At 30.7% G+C, this 22002-nt stretch overlaps 1 protein-coding gene across 1 annotated transcript in view; it reads left to right on the plus strand.

The window, feature by feature from the left end:
- Positions 1 to 22002, plus strand: part of LOC115889797 (pikachurin-like) — a 340782-nt gene that overhangs the window by 198192 nt on the left and 120588 nt on the right. Inside the window, exon 6 of the mRNA XM_030909876.1 lies at positions 15329 to 15487. Coding sequence (XP_030765736.1) covers positions 15329 to 15487 — 159 coding nt within the window. The remainder of the gene's footprint in view (positions 1 to 15328; positions 15488 to 22002) is intronic.

The following is a 22002-nucleotide window of genomic DNA, read 5'->3' on the forward strand; positions in this document are numbered from 1 at the left end:
AATAATAGTAATAAACGTTAATTTTGCATTATTTAATATATCTAACTCAAATTAGTCTACAAAAATATATTTACATAGATTGTATATATTTCTATTATATTTCTTATGTAAACATCATACATTATGTATTAATTACATAATATAATTTCTACAATTCTTAGCAAATTTTATAGAAATTCTATTTTTATGAACATAAAAGTATTTTACTAAAAGTAGCTACAATCTATCCAACTAGAAGGTACATATTATAGTTCTCTATGTACAATGGTGTGCTGTAATTTATAATATTAATAAATAAAAATGACAGTTGTATAAAAGAACTAGCTTAATATGGGTAAAAAATCAAGAATAAATGGTTTATTTCAGTTCTGCTTCAAATTTTAAACGCTTCTCACGTTTCCCTTAGAGTAATTTACCCGCAAGCTTCGCAATTAAAGAAATTGTATGTTTTCTATCCTTTCGAAAAACTTTTTAGGTTTGCCTCGTAATCGCGTACCAGAATAACGGTTTCTCTAAAATGTCACGCCTCTAGCAAACCTTTCATAGTCATGTCACTTATATGCCGTCTCTAATAGAACATAATTTGGGCGTATTTATGACGTCACGCTATGTTAGATACTACGGTTAATAAATAATTTTGTTGGTTACATGGAAAACATAATTATTCCTCAGATTTTGGTTATGTATTTGTTTCCTAATATAGTTTAAATGAAATATACATAATATACAGTTAATAACTACAATAAGTATACCTATTTATAGTAATAAATTTTCTCGGCAGCCGTTTGATGAACAAGAAAAACTCAAAAGATCAATTTTGTTGAAAAAGGATGTCCAGTCAAGAAAAAAAATATATTTTCTTTAAAAAAGCAGTAGTGTACCATTTATTTTAAGCAAAATATCGATTTTTTTTTAATTTTTAACACCCTGTAGATCAGAATTGAAGTACTTTAGACCCAATGGTTAGGTATCTAAAAATTGTTTTAAGAACACATGAGGAATCACACCACAATTTTTAGACTAATTAGAAAACACCCTGTATATTGTCAACTTGACAATTATTGTTGATAAATCAAAAAATACGTTTTCTGTGAAAAAAAAACCGATTTTCGCAGGAAATATTTTGGTTTTTATTGAATTTGGGCCTGCGTCTGCAAATACCGGTATGTTTTTTAATATTCTATCTATCTAAATTTTAAATATCATAGTCAGAAATAGTTTTATTATTTATTAACTGTAAAAATGGTATACTTATAAGTTTTATCAAATATTGTGATTTACTTTCTACCTTGTAGTCAAAATTTATATTTAATAAACTGTAAAATATATATATATTCTTGTGTTTTATTAAAGTTACTCTGATATACTAATATATCAGTGTAACTTTAAAACTAAATCCTTTGAAATCAAATATAAACATAAAAAATATTTACAGCAGAAAAGGCGAAGGCGCTGGGTTAAACGTAGTCTCTACTAAGAACACGGAGGGGCGCTTTGACCCAAAATTTTACTATTAAGTTTCATATCTACTTAATAGAAGATTATTTTCTTTTATCTATGAGCAAACCTTTTATAGTCATGTCACTCTCTCAAATGTCACTACCTTTCCCAGAACATAAATTGACCGTAACAATTTTGGACCCAGATAGCTTCATAACTAACACAAAAATATACAGTTTTAGAGTTTTATTATGTCTCACATTTTATCCTACAGTAGGCTTTTTCATGTTAAAATTTTTTTGGTTATGTAAAAAATGATAAACTTTTCTACATGATCGAAAGACGAATTATAGTATTATTTTGAAAAAAATAGAAAATGATATTCCAAGAACTTAACCTTGGGTCAAAGTTGTTTTCAACTGCGTAACATATGTGTTATAACTTTGGCAACTAGGCGAATGCTACTCGAAAGTTGAAATCGTTATTTTTTGTTCTCTGGGGTCACTCCCGAAAATTGGCAATAAAAAGTTGAAAAAATAACATATTGATATAACTTATAGAGTTGTAAGGTGTCGTGGATTTCAGGGAAAACTTATTCGTTTTGAGGTTATTTGAAAATATCTTTCTTCGCATTGGAGTCACGTACGACTGCTTATTCGAAACGTGCCGTAAAGCTTGTTTTAAATATAAAATTATTGGTTTCATATAGAGAGACGTTGGAGGATATAGCAACGAAATATATCCCTGGTATTGCGACTGCATCCGAAATAAGAAAAAAATTGCTGATTTCTATTTTATATCGATATTTTGCTTTATATATTTTTTCGTTAATCAAGTATGTTAGCATTCTCATCTGCTTTAAACTATTGGCTTTGGTTAATTTTTTACAATAAAATCAGTTACAGTAAAGTATATGTTCTTAGATTTAATATATATTATTATAAGAGAAAAAATAACCTCCAACGATAATTGAAGATAACAATAAAATTAAAATTTTTATCAATCATAAAAATAACATCAGCATTTTTTAAATAAATCCTTATACAGTGTGTTTCAAAAATCATGTGCCATCTCTCGTGGGAAGATCCAAGTACTTTTAGCGTTTCGAATGAAATTTTGAGGGTAAAAGTTACTATAAATACTACATATTTTAAAGCTAAAAATGAGTCGACATTATTCACCAGGGACGTGTCCAGGGTTATCACTGGAATATTTTCCTAAAAAGCATGTACGCCACTGACTTTTTTCTTTTGTTAGCGAAATAGTGCAAGTAGTTTAATGCCGATTAAAAGTTGCCTCTTGATGTTTTGTTAATTTCGGCCTCCTTGATGAGGTAAACGCAATTTTATTAATTTGTCTTGATCGAAATCTAATGACAGCGTTTTAAAAATTAGGATATGATTACTTGCTAAAGTTTTAAATAAGTTCTCATTGATTCCTGATCAAAAATATGAAAAAAAAGTTTCTATAATCATGAGTATGGAAATGCATAGTTTTAGAGTTACAGGATGTTAAAACTTTTTAAAATTAGTTTTTTTGTAATTATCTTAAATACCATTATTTTTTTATTTAAAATTGCTGTAAGTTGGACTAATAGTAATAATAACTAATAGTAATAATATTTAGTAAAAAATTAGGTAAAATATATAATTTATTAACTTTATTTTTATTTTATTGCGATTAATAAAATTCCGTTTATCTCATCAAGGAGGCCGAATTGCCGAATTCAACAAAATATCAAGAGATAACTTTTAAATGGCATTAAACGCCGTGCTTGATTTTCATGCATCCGTTATACGTTGATACGATGGTCCGACGGTGTCTTGATTGGTCGTTTTCGCGCCACTTTTCATTCGTAAATATTTTACTTCAGTTGACGGGCTGAAGTAAAATATTTAAGCTAACCTAACAGGACACGTTCATACGTTAACGGACGTTTTGGCACTTTTTTGACAAATTTAATCTAACCTTAATAAAAATATAAGTAAAATAGCAAAATCGTTATGGAAACGAAAATATAAAATAACACCAACGTATATCCGATAAACGGAGGCATGAAAATGCAATAAATTTAAAAACTGCGTTATTTTCTAACCAATCAAAGTCTTTAAATTCTACCAATAAAATTAATATTGTATCAACGTATCGTCGGACAACGGATGCATGAAAATCAATGCAAAATCAGTGCTTTACACAATTTTGAATCAAAAGAAAAAAAGTCAGTGACACAACATGTTTTTTTTTTGAAAAATATTCGAGTGATAACCCATATATGCATGTCCCTGACTTAAATTCAAAATAAGTTGTTTATATGCAATTTTTTTTTTGTTTTAGTCGAGAAATTAGGAAATAAATTCAAAAAAGAACTTTAAATTCGTTTTTCTCAAAACTAAGTTTTGTGACTTAGTATAGTTTGTTTCTGGGGTACAGATTACAGACTTATTGCTCTTTATTGGTGTTGATGTACCCTTCAAAAATACTTTTTCGGGCGGTTTCCGAGCATATTATCAAAAACCAAAATTACTTTGATTTATTGGAATTATTCCAAGTTAAAAGTCTCGTACTGTATAATATTTACTTTTACTTAACAAGTTCTTTTTATACGCGGTTCCCATTTTTAGTCATTTCCCGTTTTTTCTCTCACTTAAAACGGTATAAATTTACAACGTAATTTCTAGTAGGACACACGAAACCCGGCTATCACGATACTACATAAATAAGTAGAGGCTGTCGTGCCCGAGTCAAATTCCATAGAAAATAGAATGAAAAAAGGAGATTGATCGCGGTTATAAATATCTGTAAGATATCTTTGTTTTCTATCACTAAAAATAGGTTATATCCTATCAATTCCCATTATATTTGTAATAAAAGAAATCAATTCCTTTTAAAATAATAACTTTAATTGACGTGTTCGTAGTTTATAGCTAATTTTTATTACTGATAGAAATAATAAGAGTTACATTTGAAAGACTTTGAAATAATAACACTGTAAAACTATCACTATAAGTGCGATATAATAAATAAATAAAACTTAGGTATTATTCACAAATTTGAAATTTATCTAAATATGTATTTGGACCGGTAAATGTTTAAAATATCCCACCGTGTTGTTACTCCAAGGCACTCTGGCCCAAAATGAAGATACTAACAACTTCGACATAGAAAAAAGTGTTCGCCAAAGCGACACCATTTCTCCAAAATTATTTAATAATTTGCTAAAATACATTTATGTGTATAGAGACAGAATGGAACGAATTGGGTATAAATATAAATGGCGAAAACTAAACTTGAACCACCTGCGATATGCTGATGACATTGTCTTGATATCCGATTCCGTGAATAAAGCCCAAGAAATGTTACAAAAATTAAATGTTACCTCTGAAAAACTGAGACTAAAAATCAACATCTTCAAAACCCAAGTGATGGCAAACCTAGTTATTGGCTGCGGAATATATATTAACCAATGCCAAATAGAAGAAACAACTGCTTACAAGTATTTGGGATACAAAATACGTATAAGCCGCGATAACCAAACTTGCGAGCTCAATAGACTAATAGGACTGACCACCTATGGACGATTGAAATACATTTTCAAAAGGGAACTTCCGATATGCTTGAAGAGAAAGTTATTCAATCAATGCGTACTACCTGTTCTAAGGTAGGGTGCGGAGACCCTAACATTTACCAAGAAAACAGTAAGAAAAATCAGAATAACGCAAAGAGCAATGGAAAGATCAATGTTGGGTCTATCTCTGAGAGACAAAGTACCGAATATCGAAGTACAAAACAGAACAAAAGTTATGGATGCCAGAAAAAATAACTACTTTGAAATGGAATTGGGCAGGGCATATGACAAGGTCAACCGATGACTGATGAACGAAGAAAATAATAGAATAGAGACCAAGACATAATGCATCAGGAGGAGAGGCTGTTTCCAACTAGATAGTATAACGACTTAAGGTGTATCCACAGTAACTGGATCCAAATAGCTCAAGACAGGGAGTTATGAAAATAAACGAGGCAGGCCTACGTCGAGCAGTGGACTCTAGTGGCTGGTTGATAATGTTGATGATGATGATAATGACGACTGTCTCCTCAATAAATGCCTCAGTAGATAAGAAACAAAGGCCTCTGCAGATTCTGTGGGAAAAATTGGGAAACACTTGAGCACCAGAACCTCTCTGATGCTAGTACGTAATCAAATACCTACACCGTGTTGTTCATATTTAATTTAACTAACAAGAATAACAATATATCCAGCAAATAGAAAGAAACAACAGGTTATTTCAGCTAAAATTAATTACAGTAGTTGTATCTAAAAACCGAATAAAAAGTACCCTCTCACAATATATCAGGATATGATTTACAGGTTGATATTTTGAAGAGTATAAGTAAAATTTACTACTAACACAGGGTAGTAACAGTTGTTTTATGCACATAGTGCAGGTGGTTTTAGTTGTATTTTGGCAATAGTTATATACAGTACGTCCCTGGATCGTCTTTACAGGAAAAACACTTCTTTATTATTAACATTGTAAGAAAAATGTATTTTGTAATTTGTAGAGATTTTTACTTAGATTGGTTAATGCCGTTTATATTTTTCCAAACTTCCATACCGTTTTAGAAAGAAATAAAGAAATATATTAAACTATATTTGAATTTCTTCTAAGTTGTAATCATCAAAAAGCGTTTCTATGGTAATATCATTTTTAAGTTTTTCTTCTTTCACAGATAGTTACTATTAATTTTTATTAAAATCTTATTTTTTGCTGGTATAAGAAAAAAGAAAAAATGTAATTATGAATTTTGTGTCTCTTTAACATTTTAAATTAGTAAAATATTCCATACAGCACATAAAATCATATATTTACGATGTGTTTACAATTATTAGACGTAGACACAGGGTGACACAATTCCCCCGATGTAAATATGCTACGTTTACACATTGTAGTTCAACACGTATGCACAAAGGTTAAACGTCCGCTTCACACTGTAGCCACAGTATAGGATTTACGTATATACAAAGTAAGGGATACACAGTGTGCCGTAGGATACACAGTGCTTGTGTATTACGTTTAAACTATGTTTACACATTGCAGTTGTGACTACTGCGTGTATACGTATGTATTTTGCTTCGTATATACATCTTGTGCTAGATAAAACTACTTCTTATGAACGAATTTAGGAAATAATACAAGTTTTGGTGCCTAACTTTTCGTTCTTTTTAAGAAATATTTATTCAATGACACCAATTATATCTTCTTAGAACGAAAATTAGGAAGGAAAAACTTAGTATTTTCCAAAAGTATCTCGATCGTAAGTTCAAGAGAAGTAGCCTTAAAATTGTTCTATTTTTGTTTTGTATTAAATGTACCATTTTTCTTCCATAAAATGGATTAAGTGGTTAAAAAATAAAATTCTTATATTTCTTTAAATCATGAAACGCAATAACGCAAATAACACAATAATAATAATTATTTACACTGCAGAAACCAGAAGTAAGAAAACACTGTAAAAGAACAGAATTTGTATCAAAATGTATTAAAAATATAAGTACCTAGTATAACAACATACTAAAATAGTAAACACTGGTATATCGCCACGATTTGGTGGACCTCGTTTAGTCATTTTTTTCTCCTCTTTTCCCTCCAAGCAGTTGGTTTGTTAGCATTCAACGAACACTCTGTTGGACTTTGTTGTATTTTATTTCTGATTATTAATATTTAAAACTGATTATTGAATATTAAACATATCTTTATATTGATCCATCAATAACTTACCGAATATCAGTGTAAGAAGTTCTAAGTGTTTAAATCTTTCTTCCTCTGGTCCATTTAGATTTTTATTATTTCCAAATTAAAAAAAATTATATTGCAGAGCTAACCTCTTTATCATTATATGAGAATATTTGGAGTTTTCATTCATTGGAGTCAAAATTTGGTAAATTGGGTATCGAGTAAGGGAAGAATCGCTGCTATAATATTAATAATACTCTTAAGAAGGTGTAACAAGGTAATTAAAAACTTGTGCTTACCTTAAAATCTCTTTTAAACTACACACAAACAGAACATTTATATAGAGCTTCCAAATGATAAAACAATAATGGCTGCTAACACATACCACTCCTAGAAAGGAGAAAGGAGAGAGGACACATAAGATACACTTGGTCGGCGTATCTACGCTGAGGCTATCCGCGCGTGCGCACACCTTCATTTCATGCTAGAATGTAGACACAACAGTAAACTATTACAAAGTGTCTATATAGATATTTATATTATGTGTATACGTCACATTTTTACAAGGTGTGTACTATAGGCACAACTATGATACGAAGTATCACACATACATATGACTTATACATTGTATGTCTCATATACCGACGTCAGATTTCATCATTTTAATAATTATTTGTTACGTTACAAAAAACTGTTTAGAATCTTGAGTGCATACGGTATACAACTAGTTAACACTGTATCACACAATTCTATCAATATAAACCTGCGTGTATCTCATATGTATATGTTAGAACTAGATGAACACTTAGGTTCACTTTAACATATTTTGTTTCTCATGTGTTTCCCTTGTAGAAACGTAATTTCATTTGGAGGTGCTGTATGGGATACGACTTTAATCAAAGTTAACTATATTTTCATGATTTTATTTTTCTCTAAACCATTTAGAACAAGCAAACACTTTTACGAAGAATGCATTTCTTGCAAAAAGTTCAATAAAAGAGGTTTTCCCGGGACATATTTTATGTCTAGTCTACACTTAAGTCATTTTTTTTTATCATAGATAGTATCATGTAAGCAGGATTGTGCTGTGCCTTATAGTCATTTTTGTTCAGATTGTAAAAAAATTTCAGCCTCTTTTGTCTAATTTTGAGATATTATAGTTTTGAGAAATGTGATTACCGTTAAATCAGAATATAGACTTGGTGCATTTCAGTTGATTTCAAAAAATTCCGACTGCGCCAAGCCTATACGAGTTATTTATTTGACATCCAATACAAAACATACATTTCTATTTTAATGTTAAGCATACATAATTTGAATAACATAGTTCATTTACTATTAAGCCTCAACCAAATGAAACCTCAATCCGCATTTGTAAACGTAGTTATTTGCTCATAAAATTACATCGATTAAAACAACAATGGCAGAAATTGTAATTACCTGAAAATATGGCGATGTAAATTCAATAAAATATATTTATAATTAGAAGTGACTGTCGCGTAATTTTAATTGAAATTATTGGAAACGTAAATCGATGTGACAATAAATTTCGGTATGCTGAATGTAAATATTCTTGGATTCGTGAATTGTGTCATATTCATGTCGGAAATAATTAAAATCGTTTTGAATAAACAAAATAAAAGATAATTTACTCTCTATCTGCGATGTTTTAGTTAAAGAGTAAAATATAATTTTATCCAACAGCTTATACAGCTTTACATTTATGCTTTATTCATAAATTACTAATTTATTTATTTATTTAACATTAACATTAAATGAAAATTATTTTTTGGTAGATTTAGAAATTGTAAAACCTTGTATGCCTCCAGATGCTGTCCCTCCAATGCTTGAATAGGCTCTGTCATTACAACGGCTCGTTCTGGAACACTTATTACAGCACCTTGAATATTTTTTGCAATCTCTATTTTATTGTTGAAGGACTCTTCGATATATCCTTCCGCAACCGTTGCAGATCGCCATCCTCTGTGTTTTTTTAACGTTGTCATGTCATAACCTAACCAAAAACAATAAACAGAATAAAAGTTTATAAATTGCTTGGTTTTAACGAACACTTAATATAGTTTATAGATTACTTACGAAATTAATGATGTAAAGTTGTGACATTCATTTAGTTGGATATTTATTGAGTGTATTCAAGATAAGTTTTCGAAGACTCGGGATTAAATAAGGCAGAAAATTCTTTTTTGCTTGAAAAGAAAGATGGCTCAAGTTTATAAAACTTTTGGGAGAAGCGTAGGTAAACGACAAGACAAATTATCGTGTTAGAGTACGTTCAACCCGACAAAAGAAAACTTATTAAAAAAATCAATAGACTCACTTATCTTCGTATTTTATATTATATTCAGTATAATAATTTTATTTCGAAATAAGTTAAATAAATTAGTGATTTTCTCTACAGTATATCCCCGGATTGTCTTTACAAGATTTACAAGAGGAAAAAGTTTTTTATTATTGACATTTTGAGGAAAATGTATTCTTCGTAAACATTTTTGCTTGTTTTAAAATTGATATATCGGCCTTAGATTATTATTGACAGAATTTTAATTAACGTCATATTTTCTATGATAAAATGTTAAAGAAGCACAAAATTTATTTAGTTCAATGCTACGGAAAGTTGAAGTGAAAATGGTTATCGGAAAATGTGATACTTTAACAACATCAAAAAATATGACGTTAATCAGAATTAATTCGATATATCAAAGAATAAAAGCGCAGTTATATTACCATAGCAATGCCTTTTAATCTTTAGGACTTTTTTTTAATTTCCTCTAAAACGGTATGGATATTTGGAAAATTATAAGTAGAAGTTTCATTTTTAATTCGATTTTTTCCAAATAATTTCTGAAGGAATGTCAATATTTGGATGAAAGTGGGCGTCTGGGAGTTTTTTGACATGAGAAATTTGATTTTAATACCAATATGACTCCTATTTGCAGGGGGCGCCACCTACATGTAGTTTAACTGTTTTGAAGAATAATAACTTTTTGTCCGTACCTGTATAAAACTACTGAGTGAAAAATATAAATTTCCGTGTTTTTTTTTAAGTAAAAAATGTCTCTTGGTAAAAATCGATATGAGCAACCGTTCTCAAGATATTTAGAATGGGAACAGTCCATACATGTTATTATTGACAAAAAATAAACGTGTTGTGTAGATAGTTATTTGACTAAAATGATAAATTTTATTAGATAAGATACCTTTTTATTTTTTTAAATTAATCATAAATTTTTCTTGCAAAAAATGATAATGAAACAGTTTCTGTTGAACTTTTGGCACCAAAACATTTGACATTTATGATTTCCGTCTAATAACTATTTAGAGTCAACATGTTTAATTTTATGTCAATGACGATAGGTACTGATAATATCGATTCCAAATATTTCGAGAACCATAACTCGTAGCGGTTTTTACAAAGAGACCTTTTTTGCGTAAGAAACGTCGTAAGTGTATATTTTTTACTCGGTAGTTTTATACAGGTACGGACAAAAAGTTATTACTCTTCAAACAAGTTAAAAAATATATAGGTGGCGCCCTCTACAAGTAAGAATCATATTGACCTCAAAATCAAATTTCTCATGTCAAAAAACTCCCAGACACCAATTTATATCCAAATATTAACGTTGCTTCAGAAATTATTTGGAAAAGATCAAAATAAAAATGAAACTTCAACACCCAGTATCTCCGAAACTAAGCATTTTGGGACATGCATTTATACGAACTTTTTTACTTATTTTTATCTGCAGAATACGATGCACAAGTTTCCGAAATACAGTTCGGACCACCCTGTATATTGGAGAGGGATTGGTTTGGTTGTGTTTGGTGTGATTGGTGGTGTATGTGCGTGTAAATAAATCATATAAATAAAAAAAAATTCTCAAACAATATTCACTGTAATTGCAATTTTTTTTGGTAAGATTTGTGAGATCAACAAGAAGGAACTACTTGAAAAGACTTCTTAATTTTTCTTCATCTACAAAAAAGGAAAGTTATTTTATATAACACTACACTAACGAAATCAATTTTGCTTAGTTTCATCATTTCTGTACTTCTTCTGGTTTATGTAATTCTTGATTGTTTCTACTTGTATTTTATTTAACATGAATTTACATTAATTTTACCAAGACTTTGTAGTTTACAATTCATTTTATATTATTCCTACTTGGTAATTTTACTAGAGTCGATCACCAAAACCTAGTCTATTATTTCCATTTTCATATAAATATAATGCAAAAAAATATAAAACAAACAACAATTCGTCGACTTTTATTTACCAATACACAAAGATAACACACAAACCCAAGCGTTCGTATTCTGAGAAATTTAAATAAGCCTTGTCAACATATTCTCGCCCTCTGGCAATATTGCCTGTTGCGATAAGCTGGCATCTTATGATACCGCTCCGAATGAGACGCCAAGCTGAAATCAAGATCTCTTTTTCTATATTTTTTGTAAAAGACCGTAGCTAAATTACAATTCCTTTGCCATACTTTTCTTTAGGATTTTTGAGGACTCCTTTGAAATTTAGTTTTATATCATGCTATTTTTCAGTTTTGCTGAATTGATATACTGAGTGACAATAAAAGGAGAACACCTATATTTGTTTATCAGAACTGGAAAATTTTTTGCTTGTTACCTTGTAGAATGTAGAATGTATGGGTGGGGGGAGTTCAATCACCGCGCCTTGACATTTGTGTCCCCCTTTCTTGAATTATAACTAATCATACTGTCTCAGTGCTTTAACAAAAGCCAGTATCTGAGACGGTTTTACAGAGTTTTTTTTCAATAACAAGGGGCCGTCCACTGCCGGAAACACTGCGACCTGTGAGGCCTATTGTGTTTGTCCCCTTTCTATATCTGCACCCATTCTCCTATCCCTGTGCCCTGCACTAACTTTTGCAGTCCCTTGATGTGATAGGAGCATAGTTCCTCCGGTTCTAGCCTAGCTTGCGATCCAGAGCCTCGCAGTGACATATTATGTGCTCCGATGTTTCAAGATCTTTATCGTAGAGTGTGCAGCAAAGACTTCCTTGATACAGGTTGATCTTGTTCAGGTAACACTTGACAGCCATGTGTCCTGTCAAGAGGCCTGTCGTAATTCGCACTTTATTCCTGCTAAGCATTAGCAGTTTTTTTGCGGTTTTAGAGCTAGGTTCTTGGATAAAGACCTTGCTGTGCCTGAGCTCCCGTCTGTTTCTCCAGTGGACATTCTGCTTTTCCCTAATCCAGAGTTTTAGTACACTACGGGCCATACATTTGGGTATTCCCAGTACTGGCTCTGGACCAAGATAGGATGCCGATGATCTGAGATGCCGATGATTTACAGAGGTTAGTGCTTCCTATCTCCGCTATCAGTTGTACCAAAAAAATTATGACACGAATGGTTGTCGTTTCATTGGCATTAATTTTCAATATTTGCTTAAATGGACATCCCTTTCCAGAAGACTGGAAGCTGGCTTATATATCTTCGATCCATAAAAAAGGCAATAAGCTGGACTGCAGTAACTACCGTGGTATATCAGTGACGATCACAATGAGCAGGTTATATGGTAGAATTTTACGTGATCTCATAGAAGAAGATTATAGAGAAAAGGAGGAAGAAGAACAGAATGGTTTTAGAGCAGGAAGGTCGTGTACAGATAACGTGTTCTGTTCAAAACAAGTTATAGAAAAAAGATCGGCAAGAAACTTGGACACACATATAACATTTGTTGACTTACGGAAAGCGTACGACATTGTCCCAATATCAAGACTATGGAGGGTACTAGAACAATCTACGATCAACCATACTTATATAACAGCTCTTAAGGAACTATATAAGGACGCAAAATCAAAAATAAAGGTAGGAAAAGAGCTTACAGAAACATTTATAACCGACAAAGGCTTGCGTCAAGGTTGTTGCATCTCCCCTATTCTCTTTAAAATATACGTTGCAGTCGCTTTAAAAAATTGGAAAAGAAAGATCCGTGGTATGGGCATAGAGATTGACAATGAATGTTTGTTCACACTTCAATTCGCAGACGATCAAATAATAGTTGCCAATGACAAAGACGATATGCAATATATGCTAAGAAAACTTATTGAAGAATACGGAGAATGGGGCTTGACAGTTAACATAGCCAAAACAAAATATCTATGTATAGGCGCACAAGAAGGAAACTTGAACTTGGACAACGGTCACGAAATTAAGCAGTGTCAAGAGTATGAGTACCTGGGAATTACGTTTGATAACACTGAAACTGACGGCAGAGAAATAGAGAAAAGGATTATCAACGCGAAAAAAATAATCGGATGTCTAAATGGAATCTTATGGAGCAAATCAATAACAAAGCGAAGAAAATTGAATATATATGAAACCATGATAAAGAGCAACCTCCTGTATGGAGCAGAAACATGGAGAATAACTGAGAGATACAAGAAGAGGATAGAGGCCGTAGAAATGGATGTCATTCGAAGATCAATGGGAATTTCAAGACAACAACGAATAAGAAATAATACCATAAAACAACAAATGGGTATAGAAGGTACGATAACACAGGATATAGAGAAAAAGCAGCTGATCTGGTACGGACATGTAGAGCGAATGAAGGACACTAGATTGCCCAAGAAAATAATCAATTGGCAACCAAAGGGCAGAAGAAAACAGGGAAGACCAAAACTGGAATGGCAAAAAAGCGTACACAAAGCGATGAGTGAAAGAAACCTGTCAACAGAGGATTGTACGAATAGACCAGGCTGGAAATTGGGTATCGGACAACGTAGAAAAACGTTCTAAACTGACTAGTATATATATATGGTTGTCGTTTCGATGAGTTCGCCGTGATAAGGTGTTCTGGTGTTTTCCCATAACGGAATCTTCATTCGCCGTTGTTTCTTAGCTTCAATCTAGTGAGGTGTTCATTGAGGAGACTGGCTACTTTATATTGCCTAAAAATAATTAAATTTTCTGGTTTGTCTCTTGAATATTTCAGTACCTGCATTGGTCGTTAACTGACACAGTACTATTCTGTTTTTGCAAATTTCTGCAATTACAGTCATACTTTAACCGTAGAGTTAACAAGGTTTGTTTCATAGTTTTTGTCGAAGTAGCCGTAATGCGTAGAGTGCGTACTCGAGTACGTAGAATTTCTCGGACACCTCAGCTTAGTTACTTTGAAAGGGGACGAGTTGTTCGGTTGTGACAGGCAGGTTTGTCGGTACGAGGAATTTACAAAAGAACCAACATATCTTTAAGTGCCATACTACGGTGTTGCCAGGCGTGGACTCAAGACGAACGAGAGAACCACATCTCTTCAACATCGTCAAAGAGATTGATGTATAGTTAGTATAGTTACCATCCTTGCAAAATATTATCTTTTGTCCTTGATCGAAAGGTCGTAAACTGGTCTCCATATACGAAATTAAGTATTTCCAATGTTAGAAATTCAAACTAATGAACCGGATGTCGAGCCAGCCGTAGTAAATATTTGCGCGGTTTTGCCAGATTTGTTGATATACTCCATTTTTATTCAATTATTCAATAATAATAAATATAGGTATGAATTTCGCTTTGGTTTGATTTTGAATTTTTTTCATTGTTTTGTATTGTGGTTGAGACTAAATTGGCGGACTATATTGTTAATGCGGTATCCAAACCGCAGCTTTATGCCTATCAAATATATGTATCGATTGTGCTAATTAGATATCTGACCGGAAGAGGTCATGTTACATGTCACCACTGGAAATGGATTTAACACTGACCAGCACAAAAAACGGACACTTTAAAATTTTCATGGATTTTAAAGTTTAATATTTTGTTCTAGTTGGCCGATTTTAATCAAGCTTAAAGTAATATTTAGCTAATTTATTTGAACTTTTAGCCTCCATTTAAATTAAAAATTAAAGTCCTGACATACGCGAAATAACAAAATGTTGTTCTTTTGACAGAGTTTGGAAAGTTTTAAATACTCTGTGGAATACTTTAACAAATTAAGATATTTAAAAACCAGTTCTTTATCATCAAGGTGTACCTTTTCTCGATAACTTGATTTTTGATTCCTCTCAATAACATAGATACCTCTCAATACCTCCAGAAATTATATAGGCTTTAATTAATGGTGTATTAAAATATGTTTATATTTCTTTTTTTTTTGCAGATTCGACTGCGGCTCAGGAATTGGGGTGGTAAGATCAGATGAGACCGTCCTGTTAAATCAGTGGAACCATGTGACATTGTACCGGCATAGATGGGATGCTAGGCTACAGCTGAACAATGGAAAGCATATACAAGGAAGAAGTAAAGGCCTATTTTCCAGGTAGGGTACTAACCTACATTATATTTTTCAAAAGACAAAATAATTTGGTATCAATTAATTTGACACAACATATTATAGTGCTTTTATTTTAATTGTTTATGCTTTGTAACACAATGCTATTTTGTTTTCTTCATTCTTAAAATGGTAGAGTTAGTAGGTAAATATGGTAGGTAATATAATGTAGTAAAATTAATAGAGGATTGGGGTTTTGTGGTTCATATGCAACCAATATGAAACCAAATTCAGTAATTTTAAAGAGCCTTTTCAAAACATGTTTTTTTTTAAATTCGTTCTTATTATTGCTATTCAATATTTTATTGTAAATTAATAGTCATAAGTAAAATAAATTTAAGGTATTTACTGTATTTTATGTATTTATACAGAAAAAATAAAAATAGTGTCTCCAACAAATCCTTTATGGGTATTTCGCCACTGCACTGCAAGAAAATTTACAAAATAAAATAGTTATTTTTTGTAAACACTTCTGGCGTTAAACCTAAACGGACGCTGCTTGTCAGATTTTATGTTTACAGTAATACAAATTTGCCTAACAAAGAAAAAATGCTTAACGTTTTGGAAAGTTATCCCTTTCGGTCGTGGGAAGCAAAAAAAATATACAAAGAATAAAGAAAAAAACTATTTAAAATATTTAAATTCAACTATTCGAGAACACTTTACTTTTTTAAAACAGATACGTCTACAAGAAACTGTTGACGTTCTGTTAAAATTTATATTTATGTGTGTGTGTTTCATCTTAACAGAACGTCAACGGTTTCTTGTAGACGTCTGTCTGTAGACGTCTATCTGTAGACGTTTCTTGTAGACGTCTATCTGTTTTAAAAAAGTAAAGTGTTCTCGAATAGTTGAATTTAAATATTTTAAATAGTTTTTTTCTGTATTCTTTGTATATTTTTTTGCTTCCGACGACGGAAAGAGATACCTTTCCGAAAGGTTAAGCATTTTTTTCAAGTTTTCAAGATAGATCAAGCATTTTAGGCAAATTTGTATTACTGTAAACATAACTTCTGACAAGCAGCGTCCGTTTAGGTTTAACGCAGAAGTGTTTACAAAAAATAACTATTTTATTTTGTAGATTTTCTTGCAGTGCAGTGGCGAAATACCCATAAAGAATTTTTTTGGAGAGATGAATGCGCTACATAGGTATAGACATTTTTTAAAAATAGTGTCTTTGTACCTAGGCTGTAGTTCATTTGATTGGTTCGGAATAGTATTAGTTTGTATGAAAAAAAAAATCATTAATAGAAAATGAGGATCCTACCCACTACTATTGTGCATTTTTTTAAATTTTTGATAAATGGTATGAACATGTTATGTCTATTTTTTAATACAGTTTAATTAAAAAGCATATTCCACTTATAAATAATACAATATTTTATATTAATAGAAATTGTATTATATTGTCTAGCAAATTAAACGAAAATAAATATGAATAATTGAAAAATCACTGCACAATATTTGAAACAGAATATTACATTAGACAACGAGTAAATTGAGATAATTTCAACGATATACATCTCAAGTAGCAATTGAAAATTCTATATGCTTAAAAGTAAGGGGAAAATGTGATACCGATCTATTTGTTTAGGCATGTGGGGGAACCTGAATACATTTCCAAAGAACACTTTATGCCTAAAAGCATTTGCTTTTGCTGACTTCATACTAGTAGTGGGAACTATCGAATGAATACTATCGAAACATTCGATAGTTGCAATTCATTCGAATAATTCGATAGTTAGTAAGAAAACATTCGTTGAAAACTATTCGAATAAAAATTATCGAATAGATCCGTCATCTGCCTTGAAATATTGTATTCTAGTAATTCGGCAGCAAAAACCATTCATTTATAAAATTCATTCATTTATAAAATTTATTCATTTATAAAATTCATTCATTTATAAAATTCATTCATTTATGAAATTCATTTATTCGTCAGGATCGATTATAATAAAATATTAACTGAATTTTAGTTGTCGCCCGGCGACGTAGGTTTCCGAGAAAGCGGTCGGTGGCAATGCTATGAAAAGAAGCCGGCATCTTTGATTTTTGCGGAGTCATATATAGATAAGGACACATTATTTTTTTTATTGAAGTGCTAGTATTTACACAGAAAATACATTATGAAGGGCGCTGTTGCCATATTTTTGTATTAGTTGATTTTAGCAAAGAATATTATTGTTTGGCTTTAGTTAGTTAGGGATAGTATGTCTATATATTCTGCATTTTTTTTAATATTCTGTTGTTACACTGCAATAATACTTGTTATTTTGGATGTAGGAAAATTATTTTTAATGTTTTTAAGCAAAGACTGGTTTAATAAATAATAATAACAGTAATAATTTGTTATACCTATTAACAACAAAATTTAAAATCATTTAATATAAATATTTTTTTAAGTAGTAGCAAAATATAAACAACAAATTAGATGTCAAAATTATTTATATTAGATCCTATTTAAAAATAATATAGTCTCTAATTTTTTTGGCAATGTTGGTTTATTAAATAATAATAATTACAGAACTAATTTGTTATATTAACAACAAATTTTAAAATCATGAAATATAAACATTTATTAATTTTCTAAGCAAGCGGTGTAATGGAAGGAAAATATAAATAAAAAATTAGAAATCAAAATTATTTATATTAGGTGCTTTATATTACTATTTAAAAATTATATTTACTTTTACTGGCATTTACTTTAAAAAAAATGAAATGAAAATTTCTTCGCAAAAACTACATGTAAGAGAATTAGCATAAACAAAATACAAACATCGTTAACTTTTTTTAAATTGGCACGTGTAAAATTTTCATTTTAATTTTCTCACCCCATAGTTTGAGTTCGATAACCATTTATTTAACCACATTACTTAAATATAATTATTAAGTTCCAACTAATTCATAGGTATTATTAAAACATCTAAAATACAAATATGTAGTTTTAAAATTAATTGTAAGTTCATCTCATCTCTCTTAAAAATTGCTACTTTTCAAAATTTCCCATTAAAAAATAGACCATATACCATATAAAATGAAATAATTGAAAGATCGGACTACGGAAAACCACACAAAGTATCGGAAAAATTTTGACCACCTGCACATGCACACAATCGTCAATAAATAAAATTAAAAAATAACTACTATTTCAGTATTTTAACTATTTTAATAAACGCAAAAATAGCACAGTATTTATACGGCGAAGTTATAAAAATTTGGAAGAACCAATAATGCACTGACGCATACAAAATCCAAACGAATACTAAATTTCATTTATCAAAAGCATTCGATAGTCGTGGCTCAACGATAACCATTTAGTCGCACGGCAAGGTTGTCACATATGCTTTAATTTACAAATGAATGAATGATTTTATTCGAATAAAACCATTCGATAGTTGAAATCATTCATTCATTAACCATTCGATAGTCTAATTCATTCGATAGTTCCCATCGCTACTTCATACTCTCCATGTATAAAAAAAGAATACAATACCCTTGAAAAGATAATTTTTTTCTTTAAGACTATAGATATAAAAGTGAATGAATGTTAAAAAAATTATTATGTATATTTTTTGCAAATACATTGGAACTTTCCCACTTTTTCTAGCTCTCTCTATATGCCATTGCTTTGTCTGATTTTTCCACTTGGTACCTGTTTGTTATACCTTTTCTACTTTCTTTTTTCATTAAATTTGATTAAAAATATCAAAATATATAAAAAATATCACAAATAACCCAAAGTAGTGTCATCAATACAGCAGTAGTATCATAGACTAAAACCGCATCTCTTTAAAGTAAACAATAATTTCCAGTTTATAAGCTGGAATTTTTTGTCAATTTAATTCAACATGTGTTGGCTGTACGAGTTTTCGATATAGAAAATTTCTCTCTTGTCTGCAAAAACTAATAATCGCTGCCCTATTTCAACACGCCGCGCCGCGCCGGATCGAATCGACTTTTTGTGGTTTCTTGTCTGTCTGTTACATATACTCGTATGGATTCTTTTTTATTATTATTTTATCAGCACATGTTGCACCAAAACTAATAATCATATTATCTATACGAAAATGGTATGGATTGATATTTTTAAATAATATATTGTATTTGTTTTTTTTAGAAAACGTTTCAGCGAATCTCAAAGCTAGGCAAGCTAGTAATATAGTACGTTATACAACATCTTTTAAAAAAATATATTATTGGCCAGTATTGTGGTAACCAGAATACAAAAAAATCTAACTATAATAAATCTGTTGATATGAAGAAACCTATATTTTATTAGTTAGGCCACTTCCTGCAAGAGTAACACCTCATCTATAAAACATTTTTTTTTTCAAACGTCACAAAAGTATTAATTTTCGCGATGTGACAATATAAAAAGTCATTAACGCTTAGGTATAAAAGTAAAGCACTTTTACGTCTAAGCCATAGACAAACAAATAAAAAGAGACTGACAAATCCCATGGTAAAGAGTGGGACCGCGTTCCCTAGCGCAACTCAGAACAAGAATTTTGAAACCAATTAGCAGGACCATGGCAGGACGTACGTCTTTATTGCTATCTTTCATAATTATGTGTGCTTTATATGAAAAAGAAAGAGATAGGTATAAAACGTATCGTAAGACATTATCGCACATTCAGGCTGGGGAAAATTTAAATTAGCCTTTATTAGTAGTATTCTTTCATTCTGAAACTGCAAATTTTCACTTAAACTGATTTATTCCCTATACCACGTAAAGGGAACGTGGTGTAGGGAATAAATCAGTTTAAGTGAAAATCTGCAGTTTCTTTCAGAACGAAAGAGTACTACTATTATAAGGGAAATTATAAAAAAAGCAAAAATTGTACTGTTTTATAAACATATTTATTTATACATAAAAATAAATACACTTTTTATAATATAATAACAAAATAACAGTGTTTATTCCACCCACCTGCCAATTTTAAATGCAGAAGAACTGACTGTTGCAGGAAACGATTGGCCCATTTTTTTAAAGGGCATTAAAAATCTTATTTTCGAAAAAACTGTCTAATAAAATTGCAATAACAAAGTGAATATCCAAGCAAAGAGGACTTTACGAGAATCATGATCCTGAACCATTTTCAAGTCCAGTTTTAATCCTATAACAAAAGTAAAATAGGTATATTAATAAAGTTTCTGGTTACTATAAACCAGCCATAAACTACCCAAAAAATGAAAAAAATTAATTGTATTAATTTGTTATGTTAAGAGAGGTTCGAAATATTTTTGACACTACTACTTCTACATTTTTCTTAATAAGATGATAAATATAACTACTTACTTTTATTTTACCGGGTGTCTTTAACATATCTATCAGAGAAAGGGGACACCAATACATATAAAAATAGATGATACTGGCTCCTGCAGCAAATAAAATAACAAATAGTATAACCTAAAATTATAAGTAACAAAATATAAATACCTATATGGAACAAAGGAATTTGTTCCCTATCCATATTCATAAATCAATAAAATGGAGAGTTTAGACAAAAAGGTAAATCACCAAAAGAAAAATTAACAAACATGACGAATTGTCATGATGTTGTCATCTTGGTTGTCATGATGACGAAAACGAAAGGCGATTGTTCTAATTTCTATTTAGAAATTACGTTTTATATGGTTGCTTCTTTCTCTCTTGTTATATTAGAATGAGATAGTGGACCCAATAGACGCAATGCGCAGATCAACATAAATATAACGAATTTTTGCGTTCTGAGTTGCGCTACGGGAACGTTGTCCCTCTCTTTGCCATTTAATTTGCCAGTCTCTTTTTATTTGTTTGTCTATGGCCTAAGCACAAAAGTACGAAATAGTATATATTATAAAGAAGTTTTCAAACGAGTTTTTTACGCTATGTTTTCTACGACCACAAATTAGCATCAGACTCACTCAGTTTTTGCCAGTTTTGTGAAATAATTTGCGATATAATGATGACACTTTTCTGACGGCTGCGTTGCGTTTGGCGTTTCAGCTAAATTAAAAAATAATAATTAAAATAATTGGAGGTTAAAAATGACACATGTCGTACGCCAAATCCTTAGCACACAACAGTTTGCAAAACGGCAATTTCAAATCTAGTTTTCCGTGTGTCAACCTGCATTTTCTAGGCTAGTCGTAGAAAAATATATTATTAAACTGACATAACGTGTATATCTAATTATCAGGTATTATTACTTTTTACTTTAATGAATAATTCATAATATGATAATATGTCATTCTGAAATCAAATTAATTATGAAGCTTATGGTTGCTAGGTTAATTGATCGCTTCATTGTTAAAAGTAAATCACGTGACTTACTTTTAGCACCAGTTGGCACCAGTGCTAAAGGTAAATGACTTTTACCATCAGTGACATAATGTCACATTTTAGGCACTGACAGCATGCGTTAAAAATTACATTTTTACTGACGTTTGTAGAAACACAATATTTAAAAAGGTAAAAAGCTATAAAACTGTTTTTAGTGGGGTTAACAACAGGCTGTTTA

This window comes from Sitophilus oryzae, unplaced genomic scaffold (assembly GCF_002938485.1).
Source record: "Sitophilus oryzae breed Bouriz unplaced genomic scaffold, Soryzae_2.0 scaffold_847_pilon_pilon, whole genome shotgun sequence".
Lineage (NCBI taxonomy): Eukaryota > Metazoa > Arthropoda > Insecta > Coleoptera > Curculionidae > Sitophilus > Sitophilus oryzae.